The sequence below is a fragment of the Ambystoma mexicanum genome, chromosome 2p (genome assembly GCF_040938575.1).
Source record: "Ambystoma mexicanum isolate Mex_15411 chromosome 2p, UKY_AmexF1_1, whole genome shotgun sequence".
In the NCBI taxonomy this organism is placed as follows: domain Eukaryota; kingdom Metazoa; phylum Chordata; class Amphibia; order Caudata; family Ambystomatidae; genus Ambystoma; species Ambystoma mexicanum.
The window spans coordinates 333289182-333306061 of NC_090923.1; the positions used below are offsets into that span (position 1 = coordinate 333289182).

The 16880-nt window shown below is 46.1% G+C and overlaps 1 protein-coding gene across 1 annotated transcript in view; it reads left to right on the forward strand.

Annotated features, from left to right (window-relative positions):
• Positions 1-3211: 3211 nt before the first annotated feature.
• Positions 3212-16880, forward strand: part of CCDC66 (coiled-coil domain containing 66) — a 561787-nt gene continuing 548118 nt past the window's right edge. The window contains exon 1 of the mRNA XM_069643663.1: positions 3212-3365. Coding sequence (XP_069499764.1) covers positions 3355-3365 — 11 coding nt within the window. The 5' untranslated portion in view covers positions 3212-3354. The remainder of the gene's footprint in view (positions 3366-16880) is intronic.

Sequence of the window (16880 nt, forward strand, 5' to 3'; positions counted from 1 at the left end):
GCACTCTACCTCTGAATTCAGTTTCCTATCTGCCAGTCATTCAATCCTCGCTGCTAGTGTTTACCTGAAGCTATCTAAAGCGGCTCCCACTAGTTTTGCATCTAATTTAGAGAATTAAATCCATTTTTAGCATTTTTCCCATTCATTTAAAATCACATTAAAATGCAATTGACTTGTTTTGAAATCATTCCTGTTTCTCTCTAAGCTTGCTGGGGGAATTGGGATTGAAACTGCATTTGTAGAGTGTTTATTCCTGAAACCTGTTTTCTCCCCTTCCATCTCTATATTGCATATTAGGGGGGATTGAGCAGTATCAGGGGGAAAGAGTGATTACATTGCATTTGATTGAACACGCAAAGGTATTATTTCTGTGCTGCATTAATTTCCTATCATTGCATTTCCTTGAACCTACACAAAGTTTTATTTGATGCTACATTATACTTTTCATCCATACTCCTACTGATTAAAGAGATTGTTGATTGTAATATCACCCAACGCTGATCATTGTATAAATATAAATAGTGTGAAATCTAGATATTGTTCAAATTCATAAAAGTGTGATATATATATCTTGTTCAAATCCACCAAATAAATCTTTTAACTTTGCAAAACAACCTTCTTCTTGGTTCAGTGAGACCGGGGTGGGGGGTTCAAAGAGAGGGGCGTAATATAAGGGTACATCATTCAGAAATAAAAGAACTTTAGACATAAAAGAATATAATTAAAGGTTCCAGCTGGGCATCACACGCTAGGCATTGACTTAGGTGGAGTGCTGGGTTGAAATCACTTACAGTGCAACGGGTAGGTCCTGGGAGTGGGCCCTGGTGGGCGGATGATGGAGGAAGCAAAAGTCAGCTTCTGAGGAGGCACGGTGGGCAGTGGGTGTGGGCTCCTGCCCTCGCACGGCTGCAGGCTAATCATTCTGGCCTCGCCGGAGTTTGCTCCCCTCTCTGTTTGAGCTTCAGTCCCGGGAACCTTGGCTGGTTCTGAAGTGGCCGTGTCCCCTTCATGGGGGTCTGAGGTTGGGAGTCCAACGGATTCAATGGGCATTATGGCTATTGTACTTTCTAGGTTGATGTCTCAGGGGTTTTCAGGTTCTGTGGTTGAGTCTATCATAAATGCTCATAGACCTTCTACTCTGAAGGCATATGGCAGGCATTGGGTCCATTTCCAGGACTGGTGTTGGTGGTCTGGGATCCCTCCCCTGCGATCTTCCCATTCCTCCAGGAAGGTTTTGACAAAGGCCTGGGGGTCTACACGCTTTGTTCTCAATGGGCTTCCATTAAGTTCCTCTTGGGGGGACTCTGATGGCCACCTGGATGGAGAGGTGTTGGTGGGGAAGTTGTTCAGGGGTTTTTTCATCTTCCCGTCCCTGTTCTTATAAAGGGCCCCCCCTTGGGACATCCCTCTTGTTTTACGATTCCTTCAGGAGCCTCCTTTTGAGCCAATTTTTTAGATTGACTTCAAACATCTTGCGCTGACAACTGCCTTTCTTATTGCTATCACTTCTGCCCGTTAGCTGGGGGAGATTGGGGCTCTATTGTGTCACCCCTCTTTCCTGAGGGTGCTGCCGGACTTGGTGGTGATGAGGTGTAATCCGAAGTTCCTTCCTAAAGTTGTGTCTCGGTTTCACACCTCACAGGATCTGGTTCTCCCTGCCCTTTTTCAGGATCTGCAAACGGCAGAGGAGGTGGTTTGGCATGGCATTGATGTGCGGTGGGCGGTGTTGGAGTATTGGCGAGGACTGGCTTCTTCCCCAAATCTGATAGTCTACTGGTTACTTTTGGCCCTACTGGTGCAGGTTGCAAGGCCTTGTGGTCTCCATTAGCTGATGGATCCGGGTTGTTGTCTCCATGGCCTATGTGGTGGCTGGGCTGCCTGTACGCGTGCACATTCAGGGCGGTCCACCAGGGGTTTGGCAGCTTCCTGGGCTGATGCAAGAGGGGGTTCTCATACATGCCAACATTCCGAGGGACCTGGGAGGGAGATTTTGTCAGGGAAATCGGGAGATGTAACTTTCTCCATATGAATACATTGGGGCTAAAATGATTAAAAGCGGGAGAACGTGAAAAATAACTACATTTTTCACTGAAAAGTCGGGAGTCTCCCGCCTAAATCGGGAGGGTTGGCATGTATGGGTTCTCTACAGGAGATTTGTAGGGCTGCCACCTGGGCTGATCAAAGCACTTTCATCAACCACTATCGGTTCAATGTCTCCCACTCGGGGCAATGGTTCCTTCGGGGTTGGGGTTTTGTCAGTGGGGATGTGAATTTAGTTATTAAAGGTGTGTGCTTTTGCACTGTTTTTGGCTCTATGTCTCATTGAGACCTTTTTTCCACATTGCTGCTATGGTATGCCTCATGAGGTAAGTACTGGGATGAGGAAGAGTGGAGGTAATGCTCTGATTACTTACCGGTAATCTTCATTACTCATAGTCCTATTCTTCCTCGTCACAGTACTGACGACACTGCTCTCCCTCCCTGAGGGGAAGGTATGATATGATATGATAGGTTATTTATAATGCGCTTAATAACCAGAGGTTTCTAAGCGTGCACACGGTTATCGAACCTGTGTTACTACGTGATGTCTTGCTTCGAAGGGGAGCACGTTGCCCCAGAGCTATCCTTCCAAGGTTCCATGCTCCGGCTTGATAATATTGACCGGGTGACGTGGATAGAGGGGAGGAGTTATAGGGATTCAAAGAAAAAAAAGAAGGTCCTGTGTTGGAGGCAGGGGCCTCATGATGTAAGTACTGCGACGAGGAAGAGTGGGCCTATGAGTAATTAAGATTACCGGGAAGTAATCAGAGCAACTCTCGTAGTGTACACACCCACTGATTGACGAACAATTCAGCCACTTTGTCAAGAGTGGTATACCAGACTGAAAATTATTTCCTAAAAGAGGGGAATATTAGGAACATTTGTGTTACTCTAAAACACTAGAAATAGTATGACAATAGTTTTTTAAAATAAGTTCGATAAAGACTTATCAACCTTAAAATAATATCACGATTTTCAGAAATGCATATACGTTTTTGAAGTAAATGCGACTACTCTAACATGGCCGCGGCCCTGCAGTGAGCATTGGCGAGACCTTCGCTTTGCCCATCATTATTTCATCATTGTGCTCTCTTACCGTTTGTGAACGGGTATGCAACCTCGAAGCAAGATGCTCGTTCATTGGTTTAGGGAAGCATTGCTCTTAACCTGTGGTACGGCTTTTCATTGACTAGTGACAGCAACGGAGGTACACAGTGGAACTCCAGGAAGTGTCTGTCTGTAATGCACAGCCTGGCTACGAATAGAAAAGGATTCCTCTCGGGCTAACGTTGGTGATCCATTTATGCAGCAGAGATGAATTTGGGGTAAGCGTACTGAACTCGGCCCTTTTCAGTAGATTAGAGTTTAATGTCTGTTGAAACTGACCCATGGTTACCCCCAACAAACCGATGGCTCATGCATGAAAGCTTCTTAAAGCTGGTAATGGCTATCCATCAGGTTAGATGGGATTATAACCCTCTGTGTAGAGCTACCGTGTTTGGTCGTTTGTAATGAACTAGTTTACAACGTTATTGCGGGCAACTGACTGCGCTCATATTAAATAGCGTGGACTATAACCAACCTGCCCTGCAGGTTTGATCACCGCAGAAGATGGATAGCAAGCGCCTTTTAGAGTTGTCACCCGTTCGGATTTAGTCCGGACTGCGCGTATTCTTAAACCGTTGTCCGGTTAACGGACAATAATAAATACGGATTTTATCTCTACCTTGGGACAGCAGTCCGAGTAAGGTTCAGAGGCCAGGGACATAGCAAGAGCGCCATGTGTGGTTTTAAGACGTGTGTCAGCTAGGTCTGAATGGGCTTCCCGCAGGGTTCCTTGGAGGTGTGATTTACAGCTATATTGTCAGATTAGGGATGGCCAGTAGTCAACAATTAATGGCCCATAGGGCTAAATTCACCTTCAGCGACACTTTCGTGTGCAAAACACCCACTCGTCACGGAAAGTGCTAATGTTGCTACGTTTTATTTACAATTACAGGTATGTTAAACAATTCTGTTGGATGCGTGTTTTCACTAATGAAAAAAACAAGGGACGTTTATTAATAATTCAACTGACCCACAGCAGACTGCTGACACCACTAGTTGTTGCCCTGTCATGGGGGAATAGGACAACAGGACTGCCTCCCTTTTTTCATTCTGTCCACGGCAATACATGAAAAGCAAATACCAGAATGCAGACTAGCGCTCAGCATAGGATGCACTACTAACACTGGACTGACATGGATTGATATACATCTCTGCTTCACAACCACAATTTAAAGTGAGGAGGCAGCGGTGGTAAAGAAGCGACGTTGTGGTCAGTGTTTGCATTTTAGCTATTGCCTATTTGCATTTGATTTGTGGTACACACATTTGGAAAAGCTGAACTACAAGTCCCAAAATACAAACTACTGTTCCGATCCAGCCCTTGCTGTTCACTGAAGTGTCAGTCATCTTACCAGGAAATGTATTGATAATTAAAGCTTTGTTGGAATGTAGTCCCCTCGCTGTACATCTAATCAACTTAATTTGAGAAGGACACCAGTCCCACATCAAAGCATGTTACTTGTAGATCTACATTTCAATGTGGAAAATTAAACATCACTTTTGTATATGGGAGCAAGATATTTATAATGATGCCCCATGATGTGCTTAACAAGTGCAACAGCAAATATATAATGGCTAGATTTAATAGCATACCATTTTCCATGAAAGGATAGGAGGAACATTGGAAAGTCAGTCAGAAGTCAATGTAACCAACCAGCACAGCTTCTTATCTAACAAATGGAATAGGCTTCTAGTAGAACATATTTTTGCCAGCATTTTATTTGTATTTAGTTTATTTGTAAAGCGCAGCCAGGCCCATGGGCATCCGGGCGCATTATGATTGGCCTATTCCTCTAAAAAGTATGTAGCGAATGGGGACATCCAGCTTTATACTAGATGTGTGTAAACCGGCTTTGAAACGTTCTTGTACTTATAAAATTACTTTTGTAGCAAATACTGTCCAACTCGTGATGTGGCTTTAAGTATTTAAAATTTCTAAGAAGGTTTTACAACTGTTTATCAAAAATTAAACTATCATTGTCCTCTATCTGGCAAGTGGGTTGCAGGATGTTTTAATCGGGTGGTATCTAGCTGATAATTTTCCACCCACCCCAAATCAGGCATGCACCATTTTCATGTATTTAATAAAGTTCTTTTTATACACCTAGGACCCCCAGGTTAATAATCTTGATTCCCTATAGCATCCCTCCCCTTTCGGGCCATGAAACGCACAGGTCTGTACAGTAGGTTTTTAAAAAAAATAATAATAATGTAGACATGTATCAATTTAAATGTAAACATATCCTACATCAAGGTCAATGGTGAAGAATTTGCATTTCACTAGTCACCTTAGGGTTCAATGCTACATTTATAGAAATAGAGACGTTTGTAAGTGCACACATTACTGTGAGTACTTTTTGTTTACCACAGGCAGACATGCTCCAAGATGCATGAGGGTCCAGGATAAGGCTTTAATTCGTTAAAAAACAAACTAAATCAAAATGTCCCTCCCTATCTAAATCTCTCTACCTCCCCTTTATTGCAAAGAAAAGTGTATAGATACCCCTTTACTCAATGGACAAACAGCATTTTAGACTACTCAGTTGAAATGACAAACAACTTAACACTCCCATATGTCAATCACTTAACAAAGGAACGCATATGTATGCTAAACTCCCTTCAGTGGTGTTTCTATTGATTTAATGTGTCTAAAATGTTTTACTTTACTCATTTTCAATGGCAAATTAAAGGTCGGGAAAATAGGTAACTGTTAATAGCCATTCCCCCTTATTCTTGAGTGGATCAGCACCAGTAACAGGAACTTTGCTTGGTGATCTAACCAGGGAATGACTTAAAGCACATTACCCTTGTAAGTATGCACACAGTGAGATATTTTTGTCTCCCAAAATACTTCTTCTGTATGTGCACAATACACAGAGGTCAGGGGATCTCCCAGTATATGCACTGTTTGGGGTCTATCCTATCAAATTCTATAATTCAGACGCGCATACCCGTCTGAAATATTCCTTAACTTGTAAATAAATGTATAGACTCCCCCCCCACCCCGTCAGTACTTTCACAAATAACTGGGGGTGGGATTTACTCTACTCCCCTTTGAAATATAGCTCCCCTTGGTTTCTATACCTGCATAGGAGTTTCTTTTGGCTGCCTCAGACAGATGGGCACCCCCCACCCCCCAAGGACTGGTTTTGATTCTACCCCCGAGGAACACTTTTGCTATAGTCAGTAAGATGATATCGGCTTTGCTAGACAGCCTATCAGCTGTCTCTTCAACTTAAGAGTGCCTGGTATTTCCAGGAAGTCCTCTCTTATAGTGTACTGCTAGTAACCCAAACATGTGTCCAAAAGGAAAGCAATCTATTCTATTTCCTTTCTGTTATTGATGCTCCTTTCTCTCCCTCCTCCCCCAGGCAGTGAGTGAGCCACCTCCCCCACACCTTTTGAAATGTTTGGGCATAGCCTCTTGCATTGTAAATCCTTTCCTCCATGGACAAACAATGGTCCACCTTGGCAGTGAATGGGCTGAGTCGCAGTCGTTCAGCAGATCCCCACATCATTGCATTAGTCCAGTTTGCCAGCCCCATTGTCACAGCCAGGAATAATTTTTCATACTTCGTGAACCACACTTCTCCACATATCCCGAACAGCGCGAGAGGCACCGGAGAACCCAATATCACGGTCCGCTTACGTATACATTTCCCCCAAAACACTTGAATGTGTGCACAGTTCCACAACGTGTGATAAAAGGTGCCTCAGCACAGGCAGAGATCATTCGCCACACCCCACCATGCCAGTGCCGCACTAGAGTAATACACCCAGTGAAGTATTTTATATTGTACCAGGCAGAGCCCGGCCAAATTACCACCTCTCGTGGGAACATGAACGCCTCTACCCATTCTTCAGGCTCCATGGATCACACATCCCCTTCCCATCTATACCAGAGTCCGGTCAGTTCTGTACTTCCAAATGCAGTGAGCACTTGGTTTAAGGTGAAGGTCACCCTAGAGGTGATAGCCTCAGGGAGGAGGTTGGCCTCGAGGGGAGAACACTTCAGAATCTCGTCCAAGGAGGGGAGATGAGATCCCATGGCATGTGCCAATTGCATATACAGGAACTGTTCCCCCATCTTGTAGTTTATACTTATCCTGCAACTTCGCAAACTGGTTAAATTGACTCTCTTGTACCACATCAGCCAGGACCTGGATTCCCTTTGCCTCCCAACTTCCAGTGTCCCATCTTAAGCAGTTCATGCTGGTGTGCATTGTGCCAAAAGGGTTGGTCTAGGGTCACCCTATATTCCGGTGAGCGTATGCCCTTACCTGTCGGATCCCCATATAGCACCCATCTAGGTGGCCTCCCCCTCCTCATCCATCCCCTTTCTATCCCAATGTGGGGCAGCCTAGGGTCCCCGCAGCCCAATAGTACCGTTGGAGATTCGGCAGACCTATACCTCCTTTTCCATACTGACCTCTGCAGTGTCTTAAGAGCCACCTGGTGCTGCCCACCCCCCCACGCCGACAGAGCCCACGGAGGATGACCTCAATATTTGCAAAATCACCTTTGGTAACTGCGAGTGGGGCGTTTTGCAATACGTAGAGAAACTTTGGGAGAACCAGCATTTTGAAGAGCTGCTTTCCCTAGTAAGGTCAACGGGAGAGATTGCCAATGCCCCGTGTGTAGTGCACATTTATCGACCACAAGGAACAGATAAAGCCAATGGAAATCTGAGAGGCACTGACCCACCTGAATGCCCAAATATTTGAAGACTGAGACATGATACGGGATTGCATCTTCACCTCTTTGAATCGGGGGGAAAAGGACAGACATCTACCAATTTACCCTAAGCCTGCTAAAGTCTTGGTAGTCTGCTAGAATGCGGGTCACTGCTGGGCACAAGCTTGAGGGATTACTCCTATAAATCAGAAGGTCATCCACATAGAGCAAGACCCGGTCCTCTCTTCCCCCACCCAGCACTGCTTAAATCCCACACAGTCTGGGTGGACTGCGAGTAGTTCTATGGCCAGTGTAAACAGAAGGGGGGGCAAGGGGACACCCCTGTCTCGCCCCCCAGCCCAGTGGTGAGGTCCTGGAGGAGATCCTGTTGACTCTGACCAGCACCTCAGGGGAACTATATAACGGACAGACCCAAGACAAGAAGTTCTCTCCAAACCCCATCCAACCCATGAGTTCCCAAAGTGCATGCCAACAAACCAAGTCGGAACGCTTTTCTGAAGTCCATCGCTAGCAGAGCCAGTGTCTCCAGTATTGTGGCTTGACTTATGCCGAAATGCACTCTACTAAGGTTCATGTGAGTAGATCTAGATGGCATGAACCCACATTGGTACGGGTGAATCAGGGAGCCAATGACCCCTAGTCTGCGGTTGGCCAGGACTCGTGCCAGAAACCCCCCTCACCCACTCGGTTGATCAGTTTATATAGGCCTATAAGAGGCTTACCAGGCTTCGTGATGACCCCTATGCAGGCTTTTCTGAGGTCTGGGTCGAGGTGTCTGTATTTTCTACATTGTGCAAAGAAGCAATGCATTGACCTAATAACTAGCTCCATCAGTCATCTCCATGCTTCCACTGGGAAGCCATTAGGCCCTGGTGTTACCCTTTTGCAGCTGCTTAAGGGCTGTAGCAATCTCCTCTCCGGAGATGGCCGGCTCAACTGTGCATTAATACTTATGAGAGTTGCAGAGTCAAGAGCACCCAATCTATCCGTCCTGGGCTGCCCACCCTGAGGATTGTACAGTGCCTCCTAAAAGTCAGCTAATGCCCCGCAATGTCAACATCTTCCGTCACTTATCCACCTTGACTATCCATTATGGCCCTAACATACCCTTTGCCCTCTCCCGTCTTTCCAACCATGCTAGTACTTAGTCTGCCTTGTCCCCAGATTCATGGATCTGGCTATGCATGGCCCAGTGCACTGCTCTAGCGTTGTCTGAGGCCGCATTGCGCAACACTTCCTGTGTCCTAACCAGTTACAAAGCTGGTGTCCCTAAGGCGAAGAATTATTCTTCCGCCTGCTTAGCTTTATGCCTAGCCTCCACCAATGAGAATGCTTCCCTCGAAGCACTGCCTTATATCCCTCCCACAGGGTAACTGGGCTGTCAACTGTTCCATCATTCATGGAGAATACTCTGACGTTTTGCTGGACGCTTCCTACACGAAGTCGGGCGCCCCCAGATAGTAAGTGTTTAGGTGCCACATTGCTGTGGTCTTAACGCGCCCGTTTTTGAGCTCCATAACCAACGTGGAGTGATCCGAGATGCGTCAAGTCTAGAACTTCGCTGATAGAATCCTGTGTATGATAGTGGATGGGATAAAGAAATAATCAATACGTGACATAGAGGCATGCACCCCAGAGAGGAGTACCCACATTCCTACTCATTCTAGCTCCTCCAAATGTTGACCCAACCCAGAGCTGAAGCAAATGAGGATAATTTTGTGGGCAGTCTGGGGTTCCTGGTTCCAACATGGGTTCTATCCTGGCCCAGGTCTATAACTTCATTAAAGTCTGCACCCCCTCCCATCACCCATGTGTCCACCTGATAGCAGAGTATCAGTGCCTGGAGAGCCGTAAGAAGGTCAAGCAGGGGCAGTGCGTATACCGCCATCAAGCCCCAGGTGGCCCCCCACAATTCACCCTCCACCATAACAAATCTCACTTCTTAATTATTTGTATTTATTGTCTATTTGTAAAGTACCTATACAGCAAATGTTGTTTCAAGGCGCCACAAGACAAAAAAGGGGGCAGGGGAGACCAGGGAGAAAGATACCAGTAACTGTCCTAATAGGCCATGTGACAATCTGATCGTGCAAGTGCAGTAAAAAGGAGTGGAGGGGCGGGGGCGGTTTTGACGAGGAAGTGCTGGAAGTGTGAAATGCTAGGGTGCAAAGGGAAGTGCAGGCTAAAGAGGAGAGCGTGCAAGTCAAAGTGGGGTAGGGTGAGGGGCAAGGGGTCACAGGAGCAAGTGCCAAGTTGGGAGGGGGGGGGGCAGGTGCCAGGGTTTGCATGGGGTGAGTGTCCATATGCTAAGTACGAGGAGGGGGGGTGGCCTGGGCGGGTTGGCCCTGGTACCCTGTAGAACTCGGAGGGTACCAGGGAGGCAGTCACTGCGGCAGACAGGGGTGTTGGCAGGGGAGGGGGAGGGGGAGAGGGAAGGAATAAGAGAAAAGGAGGGTCTTGAGGAGCTTCTGTAACTTAGAAGATCTGGGTCAAGCCTGAGAGGGGCAGGGAGATCATTCCGGAGGGAAGATCCTGCGGAGGAGAGATCATAAACCCACCCCGACTCTCTGCTTAGAGAAGCATTGGATCTGCAGAGTGTTGTAGCTAGAAGACTGAAGAGCTCTAGCAGGGAGGTATTTAGGAAGACAGAGTTGGATGTAGTAGGGTTCCAGGACCCAGAAAGCCCTGTCGGTCTTAACTTGATCCTAGCAGCAACCGGGAGCCAATGGAGAGATTGTAGGGCTGTAGAGATGCGGTCCCTGGGCTTGAGGCCAAGGATAGGTCTTGTAGTCCTATTCTGGATTAGTTGAAAGTGAAGAGGGCCCTCTTGTGGAAGAATATTAGGGTGCTCTGTGAAACTCTTGAAAATCCCACCTGATAGGCCATTTTATCATTTGTTCATCTAAAAAAGATTTGCATTCTGTCCCGGCGAGATGCGTGTCTGTGAGAAGTGCAATGTCGGGGAAGTGCCTATTGAGGAATTGTAAAACTACCCTACGTTTTACACGAGAGCACAGCCCGTTCACATTCCAGGTCATCGAGGCCCTCCCCTCATGTGCCATCCTCCCTGAGAAACCGCATGAAAGATATATCCCTGCTGGGAATAACTCCCACCCCACTTCTTCCCAGACTCAATGAACTCTAGGTCACCCCCACCCCCATATAAAGCCCTCCAGCAAGACATTGAAACCAATTACCAAACATAGGAACATCCCCTTGCCCCTGTGAGTAGTCAGCAATGCGAGGCAGACAACATTTTGATTGTTCAAAAGATGCCATCTCGTTAAAGTATAAATGATATTAGTACCTGCCGAGAGTCATGCAGAATGCAACATGCATTCTGATTGGCTCTCGCCGGGTCGTTATCCTTCGATTCTCGGCCAGGATTCCAGCCACCTTGTCCTCGGTGGGGGGGGGGGGGGCGTGGCAGCCATCAGCCAATGAGGAGGCTCGAAGCGGGCCATCCCTGCTCCGAGCCTCCCCACGGCTGAGGCTCCCTTCTCCCCCCCCCCCCCCCCCCCACCGGGCACTCGGGTAAGGCTTTTTAAAAATGTCCCCTTTCCACCCTCCTCCCACCCCACTCACCTTCTTGCTGGCTGGAGGCTCCATCGTCCCCGGCAGGGGACGCAAGTATGTATTGATTTATTTATTTTTCTTCTGAACCTCCCTCCCACCCCACTTTCTGCTCCTTTCTTTTTTTCAGGAGTGAACGAGCTGGGAACATTTCTGTTCCCAGCGTGTCCGCTCCCGAAGGCCCCCCTTTCTCAGCGTTTCGGGACAGAAAAAAATGCTTTTAGTGCCCCGGTCACGCAGATATTGCGGGCCGGGGTACTAATGGCAATATGCCCCCCGCGGCGGCATAGGCGGCTCGCTTCGCTCGGGCCTATAACTATGGGCCCCGGGGCATTACCAGAGTCGGTAATGCCCCCACAGCTCGGGGCATTTTGCCTAATTAAATGCCTCACTATCCCTACACTGAGTATTTCCCTGCCTAACAAAACTAAAGGGAAACACTCTAAAAGAGGATGTCTGGCCCTCACACTTAAACATCAAATACACAAAGAAAATATGTGGCATTCAATTAACATCAACTATGATATTCATAACCTTTTAGTAACCGTGGTGAACTCCCTTCCCCAGGATTAAAGGTACATTCAACTCCAATGTTCATCAAAATAAATGGGAAAATCCCCATAGATAGCAGTCTCAATTCAGTTCTTGAAGGTTCAATATCATGTTTTGTAAACCAATGTTCCCACAACAACAAAGCTCTTCTTCTTGGTGAAATAACGACTTTCTACTTCCTCTGAATAGCATCAATGTTATTCCCAGCCACAATGCTTTGCCACCACCTCCAGTTATCCAAGAAGACTTTGTACAGTTCAAAAGAAATAAAACTTCTAGAAATACTGGAACTCAAGTCTTGGTTAACAGTTATGTCTCTATTCAAGATAAGGATTCACAATAGGTATAATTGTCAGGATGACTTCAATGTGCTGCAGCTTCTACTTCATCAACTTCTCTTCTGCTAGAGTTTACCCCAATGACCTGCTCCTTTGCCTCGTAGCATTCCACTTCACTTGTACCACTGAAGTCCTGCACTCACTGACAGCCAGATATACTACCACAGCTTCAGTACCATGTGATTCAAGACAGGTTTTGACAAGATTCACTTTAAGGTCCTTCAACACATTTAAATAGGCAAGACCCTCTTCCTCTGAATATCTCTGGTCAAAAAGGGGCAGCCCCTTTGCCTCATTTGTCTAACTGCCATAATAACCTGTGTTAGCAAGTTTCCCTTCCCCAACTTTGCCTTCACCTCTCTGCCTACTGTTGGCCAAAACAATTACCCAGATGCCTTGGTGCCACTCTCTTGGCTTCAGGTAATGCTTGCACACTTGGATCTTAGGCAATGTTGAACTTCTATTGGGGTCACAGTATTGGCTAGATTGTTTTCTGGCTCAGAGAACAGCTGCTTTCAGTTTTAAAAGGGGAACATTTTGGCTTGGATTACTTGCTTGCTCTCCAACTGCAGAAACAATATTTAACCACTTAACTTCTTTTATAAGTAATGATTGTTCGTATCGATAAAGAGGTAGAGTTCACTCTTCCTTTGAAAAGCAAAATTAGGCACACACGATCACGTCTTGATGAGTTTTGCCACGGTTAAACGTACAACAAAGGCTTTTGCAACATTTGTTCTGCGTATTGCGAGACAAACCATCCCTTCTTCATAACGTTTGTAAGGTTTAAGGGTTTAACAATGGTCTTTTACAGCGTTTGCTATTCATGCGAGTAAAGGAACAATTACCGATCACACACGAGTGCTTCTTTTCTATTGTCCAGTTGTTAAAAGATTCAACAAACAACTTAAGCTCACTTCTGCTTCTACACAAGGGACTATTAAACTGGATACTGTTGCCGGAAGTGCTTGCGCAATGAATCAGAATGCCATGTTTGACTCACCGGCTTCTGTGATCCTCTTTCCACGTGTTGCAGAACTTATACTGCTTCTGACTTCACTTGGAACCCACACCCTTCCTTGTTGAACCTGTATCCGGTCCGGCCACTCAATCAAGGAGCCCCTCTCGCTCCTATACAGCTTGACAACAGCTCCCCGTCTCGGTCTCAGACGCATTTCTCACACGGCAACCTCTGCAATTAGGCTCGCATGGGGAAAGGCAGCCTTCCTGCATTGTATTGTATTGTATTTCTTTATTTATATAGCGCCCCTGGCCCTAAGGCATCTGGGCACATGTCTTGGATTCCACAAGGGTCATACAAACATGATCATTTATAAAAGTCACAAAGTGGTTGACAGTAGTTATTTACAGGTAGATCTATAGTGCAAGTTTAAGTCATGCATACATAGTCAGTTATGAAGGCACAAAGGTTGACAATAGGTGTTTACAGATAGACCTATAGTAACAGGTTAGCAAATGGATTAGCATTGACTAATATGACATTACGAGCAGGATAAACATTTACAATATGTACAGGCAGATATAACATTTCTAGGATGTAATTTGAGAGGTTAGGAAGGCAGGGGGGATAGGTTGCTTCATCCTGGTCCAAATACCATGCTTTAGCTTTGCTTTTGAATATGCTAAAGGCAGGTTCAGGTTCAAGTCTAAGAGAGGTGGGCATCGAATTCCAGAGTTTCGATCCCAGTACAGGGAAGCTGGCCCCGCCCGATTTCTGTAGTTTGAATCTGGGGATGTTGAGGCAATGAAGTTGGCCTGTTCTTTGTGGTCGGTTGGAAGTATGTCTCGAGAATCTAATGGCTAGGTAGGGAGGTGCATTATCGGTCAGACATTTGTAAATGAGGGCCAAGGATTTGAGGGCGACTCTTTGGGGAACAAATAGCCAATGCAAGTTGCGGCAGGTGTCCATATATGTTGGTTTCTAGGGTAGTTCAGGGCGGCCCTAATGGCGCTGTTTTGGGTAACCTAGAGCTTACTGAGGTTACGGTGACTGGTCTCTAGATAGAGGGCGTTGCAGTAATCTAGCTTGGACATGATTAACGTTCTAGCAAGGAGTATGTAATTGGCTGTATTAATAAATGGGCGACACGCCGTGATAAGTTTGCACGTGTATGCTGATGCTGATGCAACGGCATTCGTTTGTCTCGTGAGCGTGACTGCAGAGTCCAGGTAAATATGTAGAGTTTTGGTATCATTCGTAACCTTAATGATGTTACCGTCAATGACAAATGATTTAAATGAGCTGTCAAGTTTGTTAAGTCTGTTATTAGAGCCCAGGATGAGGAGCTCTGTCTTTGTCATCATTAAGACAGAGCTCATGTTGGGCCATCCAAGCCAGGATTACTAAGTATATCTCGTTTAGTGCTTTATTGTCGGTAGCGTGGTTGCCAGTGATGGGGATGAGTATCTGGTTGTCATCCGCATAATTAGTGTAGGTGACACCCAGATAATCAAGGATATCAAAGAGTGGTTTTGTGAACACGTTAGAGTGTGGGTGAAACACAAGAACCTTGGGGTACTCCGCACAGTACTGGTGAGGATGCAGAGGGGGTGAAGACCCTTATGGAACGATTGGCCAAGAAGGATCTGATCCAGGTAGTGGCTTTGTCGGAGAAGTGCGCTGCCATTTCAAGATGTCGACACAGGATTTGGTGGTTAACCAGGTGGTATTGGACTGGAGCCTGCTTTTTTGTATTGATTTTTAGACTGAAGTGTTGAGATTTTGTCGAGGAGCGCCTTCTGTATGTTTGAGCACCACGTGCTATCTTTGCTACAGTTATCAGGCGGAGGGGCAGGAGTTTCAAGTTCTCTGAGAATCTTGAAGAGCTCTTTTGTATTAGATTTAGCTTGCAGGATACGTTTGTTGTATGTCTCCTTCTTGGCTGAGAGAATAGCCTGCTTATAATTAAGCAAGGCAATAGCAAGGCTGTCCTTGTTTGCCTCAGAAGGGTGGCTTTTCCATCGGGCTTCAGAATTTCTTTTTTCTTTGCGCAAGGTCTGCAGATGTGGGGTGAACCACGAGTTGAGGTGCGCACATGGTTTGGCTTTCCTAATTTTGTTAGGAGCTATGGCATCCAAAGCTTTCAGGATGGTCTTGTTGTAAGTGTCACTAGGACAGTTGGGTCAGAGCAGGATATTAGTGCTTTGTTGACAGAAGGTAGGATGTGCGGGAGAAGGCTAGTTATGTCTCTTTTGTTTCTAGTACAGGTGGTGGGGTGCCAGGTTTGGACTGGGTCGTTGATAACTGGCTACGATACTAAATGTAATGATGTGGTGATCAGACCAGGGACAGGGTGAGTTAACTATTGAGGTAAGAGTACAGTTTATATCAGCTAACCAGTCAAGAGTTCTTCCCTTTTCATGGGTAGGTTTGAGGATGCAGTGAGTGAAGCCCAAGTTGGAAATGGAGTTGGCAATTTCTAAGGCATTAGAATCGCTGGGGTCAAGTAAGCCCAGGTTGCAATCTCCTAGTAAAATCATTTGTGAGTTAGTCTTCGTTTTGTCAGATATTAGAGAGAAGTTATAATCTGCAAAGGTGGTGATGGACCCTGGTGGTCTGTAAATGAGGTACAAGGTGGCAGTTTGGTTATTTGATAAGGAGAGTTTGATTGACAGGAGTTCAGCTGATGGGATTTGTTGATTGGGTATCATTCTCATGTTTAAGGATTTTTTTTTTTATGGATGAAGACTACACCGCCGCCTTTAGATTGGTTAGAGGTGCGGTCACATCTTATGATGGTGTAATCGCTGGGGATGGCCAGCGAAAGAAGGGGGCCTGAAGCTGCATGCAACCAGGTCTCTGCAATAGCGAGGTAGTCTAGATCTTGTGTAGATATGAGGTCTGCAATATCAAGAGCATGGGCAGTAAGCGACTTAGCATTGATGAGGGTGCCTTTGATGGTAGTGTCTTTGGGGTTGTGGCTGGTCCTTGAGGTTGGGAGCTTGAGTGGTACTGTGTGGATCAGCAGAGGTGGTACTGTGATTGGGTGGCAGTAGTGTTGAAGCCAAGGGCAGGATCATTTTGGTAAGGATTAGTATGTGGTGAGGTGTATGTAATTGTGGTGTTGCTGCTCTGCTGCAGGTTTAAGGACCGGCAGTGAAAGGGCGGAGTAAGCAGCGTGACTCTAGGTGGCTAGTAGTGTTTGCCATGTTTTGGTTAATATGCTTTGCCGTGGGAAGGTGAGGTGATGGAATGCTGGCACACTGTATGAGAGCCAAGATTAGTATGGCTATGATGTGGTGTAGTGTAGGGTAGCAGCGAAATTGTACAGGTTTGTGCATGTTGTCGTGAGGTAACAGTGATGGTACTAATACAACTAAGGAGTGGCAGGACTCATAAATACATTAGTGGTCATACAAAATAAAACATTGAATATCGCATAATGCTAACATTGGTTCACAGGTGGCGTGTTTGGGTTTGGAAGGCGCATATGTGAATGAGCTGCAGTAATAGTTAGCGTGCTAGTGAGAGTATATGGGTGGCGAGCGACAGTAACATTGGCTAACCAGGTACCACGCCTGCGCCAGAAAGCTGGTTAGAGGTAGCAGTCATAT